We start from the raw sequence: 14,644 nt of genomic DNA on the forward strand, positions 1-14,644 counted from the left end.
TTCCCTACAAGGGCTATCATTCATAAAACTGTTGTAAAGTAAATCTATGCGGGAAAACACCGCTGGCGGAATTTTAGACTTCAGGCTGCTCATTCATAAAAATGTATCCAGTTGCGATAGCAGTGCGGAGATTACCCGGTAGGTAGGCAGGCGGTAGGCTTGCGGAAGCACAGGAAGCTGCGGAGTTGATACATTTCTCCGTGTTCCGCTCTACTGCAGCTGCCTGGGAGGTCTGTGTCTCCATTCACTTACATTGTTAACGCCACATCCAAGGGAGCGGTATTTCCCGACCTCATACCGCTTGCGGTGATCTTTATGAATTAACATTTTGTTACATTTTTTACGATAATCACCGCACAAGGTGGTGATTTATCGCTCTGCTCGGTAGTGTCAGCTTTTCATGCGGAAAGAGGCTTTATGAATGCAGAACTTGCTGAGTGTTCGGTAAAGTCAGCTGTTTTAAGCATTTCCGCATGCGGAAATGCTTTATGAATGATAGCCAAGAAATCTTTACCTTTATTTTAAATCGATCATCGGGTGGTCTGTATTGCGGATATTGTGGTGAAACTCCTCCCACAGTGTGATGTCATGACCATGGCACTGACAGTTTGCTGTCTGTGAATCTTGTTGCATTCTGGGAAATAACCGCTTTTTCCAACTGCCAAGCAAGCAATATCTATCTCCCTCTGTGCATAGAACTCTCAGTAATGAACACTTCACACAGATTACCTGGCAGAACTAAAGATGGCACCATCAGTGATGAATTTCATAATGTAAATCAGGGACAGGAAAGATTTTACAATGGGCAAATACTGACTAAATAATGTATAAGTGAATATTGAAAATAGTAAGCAATTATATTTTATTCATTATGTTATTTTCACAACAGTTCCTCTTTAAAAAAAAAACAAAAACCAAAAGGTAGAGTGCTCATTGCATTTCCAATGATGAATAGAAGAATGCAGATGCTAGGATTTATCTGATTGCCAAAAAGGATTATTTTCCCTATCTAAGCAAATTGTCCCATATCAAGAGCTTTTTCGCCTTCCTCTGGATCGAATTAGATTTCTGAGGGTGCAGGCAGTGCCAGTTCTCTCATGAAGCAAGGTGAAACATTTGCATCAGGCGCAGAGATTACTGGGGCAGCATGTTTGTACTGTGTTTACAATAATAAACGTGCAATCAGAGTAGGAGAAGGGATAGGAGAGCGAGAGCGAGGTGAAGAGGTCATCATTAGGGAAAAGCTGCTTGTTGTGCTGTGTGAGGAGTCTGACAGTGAGTGAGGAGGGAGGAGGCAGGAGAGCAGCAGTGTTTCATTTGACTTGCACAGCAGAAGGGAGGAGGTGGCACTGCTGTCCTGACTGAGGAGCAGGGGCGTCTCACCCACCAGGCAAGTATAGGCGGTTGCCTGGGGCGCCATGAGGTGGTGAGGCGCCATGAGGTGGTGAGGCACATTCCCCCGCCGCTGCTACCGTGACCATGTTTTTTTTTTTTTATATATTATATTACCTCCGGACTCAGTCCCCGGTGCTCGGCACGCTACCATGTGCTCAGCAGTGCCTCCACCTCCACTTCTCCCTAGCCAATAGAGCAATCAATACTGCTCTTCTCTGCCAGGCTCCTTCTTTAAAGCCGTGCCCCTTCTTCTCAGTAGCCACACAGGTAAAGTGTTTACCTCGTGTGGCCCAGCCTTTAACTCCGCCCCACACCAGTCAAACCAGGAGCCAGCTTCTCTGACTGGGGCAATCCCTCCTGCTACTGCTCTCCGCCCCATACACTCCTACAAGCTGCAAGAGGAAGACTACATCTCCCAACATGCCTCAGCGCCCTCTATTGCAGAGCAAAGCAGAGCTCTGTGGGGCGGCTGAGGCATCGGCTCTTTCAAAACTGAGAACCAGCTCTTGTCGTTCGCAGCAAAGAGCCGGCTCTTAGAGCCGGCTCGTTCGCGAACGACCCATCACTACTCCAGAGATGATAAGCTGCATGCACAGGCAGAAGAGAAGGTATGCAGGCAGGCTGCTAAGAACACTTCCTGTCCTGTGTGCAGACTCCCAGTACTGTTATAACTGCTAGAATGTGCCCTGCTCTTTTGATACTAGAGTTTTCTTTGAAAGCTGGTTAGGCTGTATGCTGGTAAAGCTGTAAACCTGTGCTTTAGTGCTGTGCTGTCTCTCCCTCTCCCCTCTCTGTTCCTCTGCCCCCTCTTCCATCTTATGCTGTCTCTACCCCTCTCTGTTCCTCTGCACTCTCTTCCATCTTATGCTGACTCTCCCTCTCCCCTCTGTTTCTCTGCACCCTCTTCCATCTTATGCTGTCTATCCCTCCCCCTCTCTGTTCCTCTACCCCCCTCTTACATCTTATGCTGCCTCTCCTTCCCTACTCTTTCCCTCTGCTCGGATTACGTGTATTTTCTGGTGAAACGCTTCCACATTACGATTATTTTCTGACAACGCTGCCCCATTACGATTATTTTCTGGTGAAACGCTGCTGCCCTATGATTAATTTCTGGTGAAATGCTGCTGCAATAAGTGTATTTTCTGGTGAAACGCTGCCACCTTACGAATATTTTCCGGTGAACTGCTGCTGCAATAAGTGTATTTTCTGGTAAAACACTGCCACATTACGATTATTTTCTGGTGAATTACGATTCTGAATTACGATAATTACTATTATTTTCTGATGAAACACTGCCGCATTATGATTATTTTCTGGTGAAACGATGCTGCATTATGATTATTTTCCTGGGGGGGAGGGGCTTGGGGGGGGGGGGTGCCACAGGTTTTCTCGCCTGGAGTGACAAAATGACTAGAGGCACCCCTGCTGAGGAGGAATGGTCTGGAGTGCCTGAGGGTGAGCAGTTTGTCACAGACTCACAGCCAGCCAGTGTGCTATTGTGTGACTGCAGCAAGTCACGTGAGAACATTAAATTAGGCAGAGTAAATTGTCGGGTGCTGTGCAATCATTCCAAATTAGGGGCTCATACCCTCACAAGTTTGCCTCATGCTGCAAAAAGTCTATAACCGGCCCTGGGTGCAGGATTGTTTTATTTAATAATTCATGTATTCTTTCAATACTCAATGGATACTTCTGTCCAAACCATGTATCTATTATATAAGATAAACCACCATGCTACCCATTTATGTATTTATATTTTCAGAGGTCATAGAAGGCTGAGCAGCTCGGTATCACCTCCTCCGAAAAAAAGGAAGAAGAAGAAAACTGGACATAAAAGGAGCCGGTGAGTGGATTTCTTGTCCGTGTCCAAGTGTTTGCTGTATCTTTGCACTTAATCAGGCTAACCTGCTGGGCCAGAGCCACCATGGGGAAGCTAATGATAAATTGGCAACATTTAGAAGCTATTACTGCTGCACTGCAATGCAGCAACCTGATTTTCTCTAATTAGTTTTCAGGCGAATGGAAGCACGCTATCTCTGAACATGAATAAAGAGTGACTGAAAATGTCAGTCAATAGACACTGTGGCACATAAATCTTACTATGAAATATATGACAACTCTTAAAGCTCTCTCTCTCTCTTCTCTCTCTCTTGTCTTTTCTCCAATATGCTAGTGAGTGAGCTGAGCTCAACATACCGTACTTGTTTTTTAAGCAAATTTGATGTTTTGAAAAATAGAAAAATAAAATAAATGAGTATAAAAATAAGCATTAACTATAATGTGGTTTATCAAAGCAAGAGGTTATAGAACCAGTTAGAGCTTACATTATATACAAATGTAGATGTTAGACAAACCTAAGTCACATCTGATGCACTGAAACAGAAAACAAACTAGATTTAACTAAATTTGGCACAACATGCCAGGAGAGACACGTTAACAAATTCACCAGCTTTCTGCTTGAGACCAACAATGATAAGAAGCAGGATTTCACTTGGAGTAGAAAAGAAGATAGTAGAACAGCACGGGAATAGTGCAAAGGACACAAGTAAACGGGAACCTAAAGAGGAACTTTAACTAATGACTGAACTTCATCCCAGTCAGTAGCTGATATACCTTCTTTCCCATGAGAAAGCTTTACCTTTTCTCAAATAGATCATCAAGGGGGTCTGAATGGCTGAAATTGTGATGGAATCACCTCCCACAGTGTGATGTCATGATCATGATCCTGACAGTTAGCTATCTGTGAACCTTGTTGCATTGTGGGAAATCATGGCTTTTTGCAACTGCCAAGTAAGCTATGTCTCTTGTAATAACTATTGCCTGCAGGGATCCAAACCAACGGGGGACCTAGGGCTCCTGTGCACATGCTAGATTCTTAACGACCACCTTGGCTGAGTTTAATCCAGCATGTGGACTTAGCTTTACACCTTGTGTGACTGAGCAGAACTAAATCCAAAACAAGTATGTATGTTTCCATTTGGACCTCTGTCGAATACGCTTTCTTCACGTATTAAGGTGATGATTTAGTACATTGCAGCCAAAGATGGCCTTTGCTTTAATCTGTATACTGGTAGCTTGCCTGTCAGTCCAGTAGGTGGCATACTAAACAAATATAGTTTTATTTGTGATTTTTCATAATTTCCTGTTTAAATATACATTTAAACTATCTATATTTAGTTCTAAACCTGGGTAATAAATAAAAGAAGAAAGAACCCTTGTTCAAGTATGATATGTACATATTGGACAGTCATACTAATCAGTTTGCACAAGACGTGAAAGAGGCATTTTATGTCAAGCTGGGGCCACTATCTGTAGTAGGATGGGGATAATCAACTTAAGGGCTGGGACCCACTAGGCGTACTTTGGTAGTGTTTGCTAATCACCAGTGATCGGCAAGTGCTATGCCAGCGGAGCTGGGCGAAGGGTGAGCCAAATGATGGCTCAAATTCCCGACGTTGATAAATACTATTCCCTGTAACGATCGGTGTCAGCACACAGAGAGAATCTGATTATTGGTGATCTGCAGTATCACCAAGAATACAGATATATACCTGATTATTGATGATCTGCAGAATCACCAATAATACAGATATAGTACTAACCTCTGGAAACCTGTATATATCGTAAGTGTTTGGTGCAACAGTATTTACTTTGAGTAATCCACCTGATGAGCAAGTGGTCCTTGGCAGTGTGGGGTGGAGTCTCAGGCTGAAGGTAGGAAGGACCAGTGAGTGAGTGACACCTGAAGGTGGATGTCACTAGCTGGTCTGCAGACTATCTCCTAAAGGAGAGAGATAGCTCTCGAGGTCGGGCAAGCCAGGTCGGCAACACACAGACAGACAAAGTACAAAGACAGAAGACTGATTCGGTATCCAAGGCAGGCAGGGTTGGCAACGGATGATCAGATATGCGTGGTACCGAATCAGCGAGCGGAGAGGTAGTCAGGAAAGCAATAGGACATAACAGATATCAAACAGTGCCTAGTCTTGGGTGTGAGGTCCGTGGTCTCTACACCCTGGAACTAGTCTGATGTATAACAGAATGATACACAAGTTCCCTAATCTTGGGTGTGAGGTCTGTGGTCTCTACACCCTGGAACTAGTCTGATGTATAACAGAATGATACACAAGTTCCCTAATCTTGGGTGTGAGGTCCGTGGTCTCACTCAACACCTTGAAACTAGTCTGAAGTATAACAGAATGATACACAAGTTCCCTAATCTCGGGTGTGAGGTCCGTGGTCTCTACACCCTGGAACTAATATGAAGTATAACACAATAATAACACAGTAGTAATCTGGCTCAGTGTGAATTCCCAGGTCCTCCTGGTTCAAACACACTGTTGGATCTGACTAAGGTCTGAGTGCTTCCACGTAGTGTTCGCAACGGCAGACAAATTGTGACTGTCCAGCAGTAACTATATATAGAGTAGTGCTCTCTGGCGCCACCCCTAAGTGATAGACCAATAGCCACTTGCTCTGAGGTCAGCTGACCAGCCTGGTCAGCTGATCCCCCCTTGGCCGTCATAAAAGTCCTGCCTCTCAGCGCGCGCGCGCGTATTCCTGAATCTGAACTAACAGACCCAGCCACACCAGACGCATGCTGCTGCGTACAAACCGCCGCACTGGACGCGGAACCAGCCGCCTTGCTATCAGTACACGCGGCGGCTTTTCCGCGTTCTCTCACAGTACCAGACACATGCTTCTGCGTGCAAACCGCCGTGCTGGACGCGGAATTAGCCGCCTTGCTGTCAGCACACGCGGCGGCTTTTCCGCGTTTTCTCACATTCCCTCTCTGAGTCGTAGCAACTCGGAGAGACATGTAATTCAGAGTCCGGCAATCCCTACTCTTACGTGTCCCGTGTGTTATAACATAACTGCAACAGCGGCACCTAGTTTCGGCCCTCGGCACTGAGCACTGTGTGCACAAACCACCTGCTTCACTTTTTTCTACTTTTCTTTTTGCTAATGTTAGTCCTTAAGCCATGCAAAAGAAACATTATGCTGGCAACTGTGAATCTGCTCTAAATTATTTAGTGTTTAACTTGCACATATGTAAAGTTTGCAAACATACAGAACTGGTTATGAAATATTATAAGCGTGTGAGTCATACCCATAACTCTAGTTTGTGTCTACAGCAATAGTCACAGTTACAATTTGTATGGAAGCAGTTTCTGTTTCTGACACAGCAGTAATCCCTTCCCTAGTCTCCGAAGCAGCAGGGCCCCAGTCTCTGTCTCCTCAGACGCTGTAATGACAATTGTTACTGTCCCTGTGCAGCAATGGTCATTGTCTGCACTGGCAGCAGTCAGTTTCTCTAACGGCAGCAGTCATGATCTCTGTGACTTCAGCAGATTATTTTTCTACAATGGCAAAGTAGTCTTCTGAGATGTGGAAATAGCACCTGACTACTGAGTTGTGTATGGGAGGTTCTCATTCCCCCACAAACTATAGAAAAATTCAGCTTTCCACATCTGCTGAGTTAGGCAGCTGAGATGTAGATGACAAACAGTGTTTAAAAGCAAAATAATATTGGTGTCTGGAGATCAACTTTAAGTATTCTTGATTGCAATTCCATAGTCAGCATCCTTTACTGCTAATGAACATGTTTTTCCAGGGGTTTAATGGCTTTTTATGTCTGGGCTAACGTAAAAGAACTTGTATCGGAGGACTGTAATGCAGATGATGAGCTCATGCTGCAGTAACTACAGATCACAGAAGAGGGAAGGGATGCTTCTACATTCAGTATCTAATGCTTATATCATCATAGACAAGGGGATAACAGCAGTATTAATATACATTGCTTAGTCTTCTCGCTGCATCATGAGCATTTATTTTTCAGCCTTAAGTATCAAGCAAGTAATGAACAAAGCAGACAGTCTAATATTTAATAATTTTTTTGTACTTTATACGGTGTCCTTTCTTATATCTGGTGAAAATCAATATGAAGCAGTCCATAAAATGTAGAGTCCCCCAAGGAAGAATGCATTGTTATTGTGTGCTCTGTGCCGCAATATTTTCTGAGATTTTTTTGGTCATAGTGTTGACTTTGAAATGCTGGCTTTTTCTTTATGTGCAGTACATTAGATCAAGGTCCTGATCTCATGTTTCTGGTTGTTCATTCCGACTTCCAAGCAGATTAAATTACATGGACATCCTGTGGACAGCATAGAATATTATGTCACTTTTTTATTTCCCCATAATTTGTTAAGAAGTTCTAATGATATACGACAAAGAATGCCTTGTTGTATTATCTTTCTGGATTGGTGAACCAGGTATTATAGGACTACTGTTACCAGAATTTCTGAAGTTCATTTCTACTGGAGGATGGTACTCCACCAATCATCTGACACAGGTATAGCTACACAATTTCACATGCACAATAAATTGTCTCTGAGTTTTAGAAAGCCCTAAGAACTAGTGTTGGTGTTTCAGCTCCGAAGCTAGTGGACAGAGTCACAGGGAGGTTAATCAGGTACGCTTCACACCTAGCTTCACGTGACTTCAATGCTTCCTCCTTCCAGTTTGGAGTCACAGGAAGCATGACATGGACAGCTACCTTGTGACCCTGTCCACTAGCTTTGGTGCTGAAGTTAGAATTTCTGAAAGTGGGATCCTGAATTCAAACACCAACATAACATTACTAAGAATGCATTAAACACCTTTTAGCACACTTATTTATTCCTACAAAAGATAATATGTAATTCTTCATGTGGCCATTGTATTTACCTGTGTCATATCAACTTGCCAACTGAAAGCAGAATCAGGCTTGCAGTGGAAGGGCATGTTCTCTTAGGGAGAAGGGTTTATAAGGGGACATGTGTAGGTCACTTCTTATTGCTGAAACAACAGATTGGAAGTACAGGAGGAGCACACAATTTGCAAATTTGCATGATTTATAGAGTTAGTTTAGCTTCTTTGTCCTGTACTGTCATGTGACTTATGATCCTGTTGAGTGGGTGACAGTAAAATTTCAGTTAGTTTACAAATATTTTTCTGTTCTTATTAATGTGCATCGATTTAGCAATTTCAGCTACAGTTTCCCCTAAATACTTAAGGACTGCGCTAATTGAAATCTACGCCCTGTTTGATGGCTGCCAGGGCGTAGATTTCAATTCACCGACACCACGCATTCTTGCTGACTTCGTCGATCCCGACGATCTCGCCACTTTCTCCCCGCCGCAGCTCACTCGCTCTGCCGTCTCTATAACGGCAGAGCCCTGTGAGCAGGTCAGGAGACTATTTCATTGGATCCTGACCCTGTCTATCAACATAAGCAGCTACCATTGGCTTACATTGATAGGCAGGGTCAGTAGCCAATGAAAGCAGTGCCTAACCGACTCACAGGAACGTTGCCGTCATAGAGATGGCAGAGTGGGTGGCTGAGGTTCCTGGCGTGGATGGCGATTGCAGCGGGAATGTGCGGCGATTCCTCTGTATTTGTCATTATTCTGCTTTTTCTTGTACCATCGCTCTCTGGTCCTTAAGGGGGTAAAAGTAAAAGTACCTTGTATTGTTGTTGTTATTATTATTACTACATTTATAGAAATTCTATACCAATTTTTAAAGTAGAATTTCTATTAAATTTGAGGGACAGGAAATCCTTAATGGTGAGATTCTTGCACAGACCAGCTATGGAGCATTGCTTCATGGGAAGGCAGGTGCAGGACAGGAAGTGCCAGCCTTGATGACGTACAGCATATAAGAGTAACAAGCATATAGACTTAAAAGTTTTAACATTCTTATCTAACAATAACTACAGGCAAAACTATATTTATTTCAAAATAATGATCACTGAGCAAAGCTAGGCTGTTTTTTTTCTTTTTAATCCTTTGTACTCACAGTTCTGCATTCAAAAAAGTCAGTGTATTCAATAAATTACATTAAATACACCCGATCACAGCCAGAGGACGGCAGTATGGAAAGCACAGCTGCTGGGAAGATGAGAAAACCCAATGCAGCAGTGACAGGTAAATATTACAGTGCTCTCTGCACTTACTCTGCAAACTAGGAAGAAACCCCCTTAGTCTCCCCACCCCTGGTCTTATGTTATGCCCCTGGTTGTCACATCAGTAATGACCACATAATCACCACAACATAAGTGGAGATCACCATATTTATAAAGAGGTGAATCACTCTTATTGCCACTTTATGATCACCAGATAGTCTTTGTGATGTTTACAGCAGCAAGGGCCATAGACTTCAAAGCAGAAAAATGGTGTTTGAGTTAACTTACTGTTTACTAGCATGTCACAGTTACTATATACAGAAGCTATATGGGGCCACAGTGTAAGTTAGTGGGGCAATTATTGCTACTTTTTCTGGTGAGGGGTTTCAACAACTACTGGTATTCACTAATCGATTCAAATGAATGGGGCTGCAGATTGCCACTTTAGGTAATTACAGAGAGAGATGAAGTACAGCTTGCCACCATTAACATGAGATTCCATGTTTATAAATATGATTATCTTAAAGGGGTAGTTCATACTTTCCAAAAGGCAAACAAACAATTGATGATTTATTTGACTATCATCCCCGTTTTTTGTTTTTCTTTAAAGTGGACCCAAATTAAAAATACAAGATTTCAGAAATAATATCTATTTTCTAAATTATAATAATAAATAACCAGCTTTTTTCAGCTGCATGATGACAAATATAAATTATTTTACATTTATTGGAGGAACATCTTGTAACAATTGTGGAATTATCTCCGTGGTCAGCACACAAGATGTGCGCTGACACTGCGGAAGTCCTCCACAAGCGTATTAAATGATAGAACCCAGATTTGGTGCAATGCACCCGTAGAGAGAAAAGTGAGCACAGAGACAGAATGTATGTGTGTCCACCAATCTAGTCGCCACCCGGCGACGGTGAAACACACAACAGCGGAAACCAAGTGGGAACGCAATCGCAGGAGTGGCGATTGCCAACAGTGACACAAGACTGAAAGAGCACAGAGATAGAATGTATGTGTGTCCACCAATCTAGTCGCCACCCAGCGACGGTGAACACACAACAGCGGAAACGAAGTGGGAACGCAATTGCAAGAGTAGAAAAGAGAGAAATTGAGAGCCCAATATGGTGTAGTATGTCAGAGATACGAAGGGAAATGAATGAGTGAGATGGTTATACTCACAAACATGGGTTACCGCTCAGGCAACCACTGTATAGGCAGGTGAGGAGATTAGACCTGTCCTCACTTAGGATTAAGAAGTCGCTCTCTGTAGATCAGAAAAAATGGGGTAGGGTCACCCCTCCACCTGGGGTGGACTCAAGTATACTGGTAGGTGATCAGAGGCGCCAGCAGAATAAAATTAATATAAAATTGTTAAAAATTGCCGGGAGAGAAAGTGGCGGACTTCCCCTCAATAATTAGACACCAAGGTCTGTCATCAAATCAAATGAATACATTTATTCAATAGTACCCCAAAATCTGCAACGTGTTTCATGGGAACAGACCCACTTCTTCAGGCAATAAAAGGGGAACAACAAACACTGTGAACAAAGGACAGAGGGTATTGCTATAAGATTGCCGCAAACAACAAACATACAAAACAAAGAAACAAAAAAATCACAAAACGATCCATAGGTGACACATGAGCTAAGTGGAGTATCCAGACGTATACATAGGGGTATCAACATATGTACAGACAATAAAAGTTGATGAAATTATAATAACAATAAGTATAAAATATAGGGACAATAACTATATATACTAAGTTCATACGTTTGATAGATCAAAAGCCATAACAATGTAAAATAGGATGGTAATATATCAATGAAAGAACAAAAATCAAAAATTGGCAATTAAATGTGTACAGATGATAAAAAGGATGAAAAAATAGGGATAATATTTATGTGTTAAATACTTGAGGCAAAAAAAAAAAAAATATCGCTGAAGGAGTGTCCCAATATAGGGTGGAAACATGTATAGGTCATGATTGACCCTATTTTTCCCGTCCTTATAACGTGAAGGGACGGGAAAAAAGGGACTAGGTATGTGCTTAGTGTCAAAGAACCCGTGGTTTTGCTAGTAAGAGATGGCCATGGGGTATAAGGTTTTGCATTAGAGATACCACCATTAAAGACAAGGCTATAGGAGTAAAGGATACAGGAAAGTATGAACACATGGGGAAAGATAAAAATAATAATATTAACACCACCTGGGACAGCGGTTACATGGTGCTAGAGTCATATTAATTAGTGACATGTTTAGGTGAACATATTGGGGCAAAAAAGGGGGGGGGTTAAAATAGGCAAAAAAAAAGGGGCATAAACAGCATAAATAACAGATGCAAACTTACCAGCAATCAATGTGCAGTGAATTTAGCACCTCTGTACTGGTCTGAGGATGCTGGCTGGTTTAAATGTGAAAGCAGAATGTCATTTAGCCAATGGGAAGGCTCGTTTGATGTGGGAGGGAGGTGTGGATGGTCATGGGGATATTGATCTAACGAATCAGACTGTGGGGAGCCGCTGAGTCTGATTGGGCTGCTCTTTTTGGTGGGAAAGTGTCATCAGTGATGCGTACTGTCATGGGCGGAGGGAAAAAAAAAACAGGCAAAACTTATCTGGACAGTTTCCCCTCTTTTTCTCTTTTCCTCCCCTTCCCTCTTCCTTATCCCCTCCCTTCCCCTCCTCCCCCCTCCTTTTTCCCCTCTATCCTTTTTCCTTCTCCCTTCCCCCCCTTTATCTTCCTTCTTGCCCTTTCCTCCTCCTTCTCTCTTTCCCTTTCCTTTCCCTTCCTTCCTTCCCTAATCGCACATGACACAGAACATCCTGATATGCAACACTGGTGGCAAGTTGTTCAAAAAGATATAGAGCAAAGAAATGCAAAAGACAGGGACAATTGGAGATAAAAAAAGACAGGGACAATTTCTAAAAGTGCATGATATACAACATCCTGATATGCAATACCAGTGGCAAGTTATGCAAAAAAATAAATAAATATATATATATATAATCAAAGAAATGCAAAAGACAGGGATAATTGGAGATTAAAACAAGACAGGGACAATTGAAAATAAAAATGTAAAAATGCGTTAAACAGATCCATGTTAAAATACACGATACATAAATAATAACAGATTGTAAGGTATAAAATAGTAGAACAAAATAGCCATTAGAAGAGAGTGACTAAGATAAAAGAAAAACTGTCAGAATGTATAATTAACCACTTGAGGACCCACCCTTTACCCCCCCTTCAAGGACCAGCGTTATTTTTTGTGATCTGTGCTGGGTGGGCTCTGCAGCCCCCAGCACAGATCATGTTTCATGCAGAGCGATCAGATCGCCCCCCTTTTTTCCCCCCTATGGGGATGGTGTGCAGGGGGGGTCTGATCGCTCTGGTGGGCAGGCTTGTTGCGGGGGGGGGGGGCACCTCAAAGCCCCCCTCCGCGGCAAAATTCCCCCCTCCCTCTCCTACCTGCTCATCCCCGGTGATCGGGGCTGCACTGGACGCTATCCGTCCTGTGCAGCCAGTGACAGGCTGTCCCCTGTCACATGGCAGCGATCCCCGGCCGCTGATTGGCCGGGGATCGCCGATCTGCCTTACGGCGCTGCTGCGCAGCAGCGCCGTACAATGTAAACAAAGCGGATTATTTCCGCTTGTGTTTACATTTAGCCTGCGAGCCGCGATCGGCGGCCCGCAGGCTATTCACGGAGCCCCCCGCCGTGAATTGACAGGAAGCAGCCGCTCGCGCGAGCGGCTGCTTCCTGATTAATTAGCCTGCAGCCGGCGACGCAGAACTGCATCGCTGGTCCTGCAGCTGCCACTTTGCCGACGCACGGTATAAGCGTGCGGTTGGCAAGTGGTTAATGTATTTTTTCTAAAATTTCATTGAGGCCCTCCGGAAGTAAAGTTTTTAATGTTTGAATCCAAAACATTTCTCTTTTTTGAGGTGCTCGAATGCATTTTGCATACTTGGATCCACTGAGTCAATCAGTGTGATATTGAATAGTGATGAGTTGCTGTCGTGGCGATTGCCAAATAGTGACACAAGACCGAATTAGACAGAGCACAAGTGTAGCAAGAAAGACATAGCAAATAACAATGATCACAACATCAATGAAAATAACAAACGCTAGCTAAACGCAAACACTGCACTCATTCGCAACAGTGAACGCGTTTAAGACACGATCACCGCGCGTTAGGCACCCAGTGATAAGCGTGCCACCCTAACCAACCAATGTAACACAAACGCGAAAAAGAGAACCCGAATGCTTGCTAAACGGTTACCTCACCGAGCCTACAGCAAGCATTTGTACCAGACAAGACAGACAGAAGGAGTAGCCAGTAGCAACCGCAGCTCTGGCCTACACTCCCAGACAGAGTACAGAAGGAACCACCGTCACTACTACCGCTAGAGCGGATGCGATACAGGCAGACAGAACGATTTCCTGTCGACCGCCGCTGGCGACAAGACAATTGCAAGACAGAAGGAGTAACCAGTAGCAACCGCAGCTCTGGCCTACACTCCCAGACAGAGTACAGAAAGAGCCACCGCCACTACCGCTAGGGCGAGTGCGATCCCAACAGACAGAACGATTTCCTGACGACCGCCGCTGGCGATAAGACAATCGCAACAGACAAGACAGAATAGGCAGTACAAATCAAACACAAACCTGACTGCACTAAATAGGAGTGCAAGGAGCACTCCCCAAGAATTAACTACACTAAGATAGCAATGGCTGACACTCCAGGTGAGTTAGCAGGAACAAACCTCTATGACCAGCAAGGAATTCTGGGAGCAAAAGGTATTTATACTGCAAGCCATCAAAGGAAGGAGCTAAGCAATTTGCATGACAAGTGTATGCAAATTCCTCACCCGCAGAGCAACTCTGAAACTTGCAAAGTGCTGCAGGTCTCTTTTCCAGAGACCTGCAGCACTCAGACCTACAAAATGGTCAAAAAGCTGTCTGTCTGTGCAGACAGCAGAGCGGATCATTACACATCTCTCTTCCTTTCATATTGCCGGGACAGAATCCTGCAGACTGGTGGAGGAGATAAAAAACAAGACACAGGCTGCTACTGATGATGTCACAGGGGAGGTGATCTCAGCTTGTGTGAGATTTCACATAGACGAGGCCCCTGTGAGGGAGGGTAGCTGATGACACACACCCATGATCTAAAACCTCCTACTAAGCTCAGAAGTAATGAAAAGAGAAGGGTGAAAAGCATGCACTGAAATGCTCATAGGCTTCAAGGAGTGTTTATTTATCTTTGTATGTGTCAGAATGGTGCAACTAAATA

The 14,644-nt window shown here is 43.6% G+C and overlaps 1 protein-coding gene across 8 annotated transcripts in view; it reads left to right on the forward strand.

The window, feature by feature from the left end:
- Positions 1-14,644, forward strand: part of SRRM3 (serine/arginine repetitive matrix 3) — a 455,592-nt gene that overhangs the window by 362,446 nt on the left and 78,502 nt on the right. For all 8 annotated transcript variants that reach the window (XM_068268670.1, XM_068268671.1, XM_068268672.1 and 5 more), the window contains one exon: positions 3,158-3,238. In XM_068268670.1, coding sequence (XP_068124771.1) covers positions 3,158-3,238 — 81 coding nt within the window. The remainder of the gene's footprint in view (positions 1-3,157; positions 3,239-14,644) is intronic.

The sequence above is a fragment of the Hyperolius riggenbachi genome, chromosome 2 (assembly GCF_040937935.1).
Source record: "Hyperolius riggenbachi isolate aHypRig1 chromosome 2, aHypRig1.pri, whole genome shotgun sequence".
NCBI lineage: Eukaryota > Metazoa > Chordata > Amphibia > Anura > Hyperoliidae > Hyperolius > Hyperolius riggenbachi.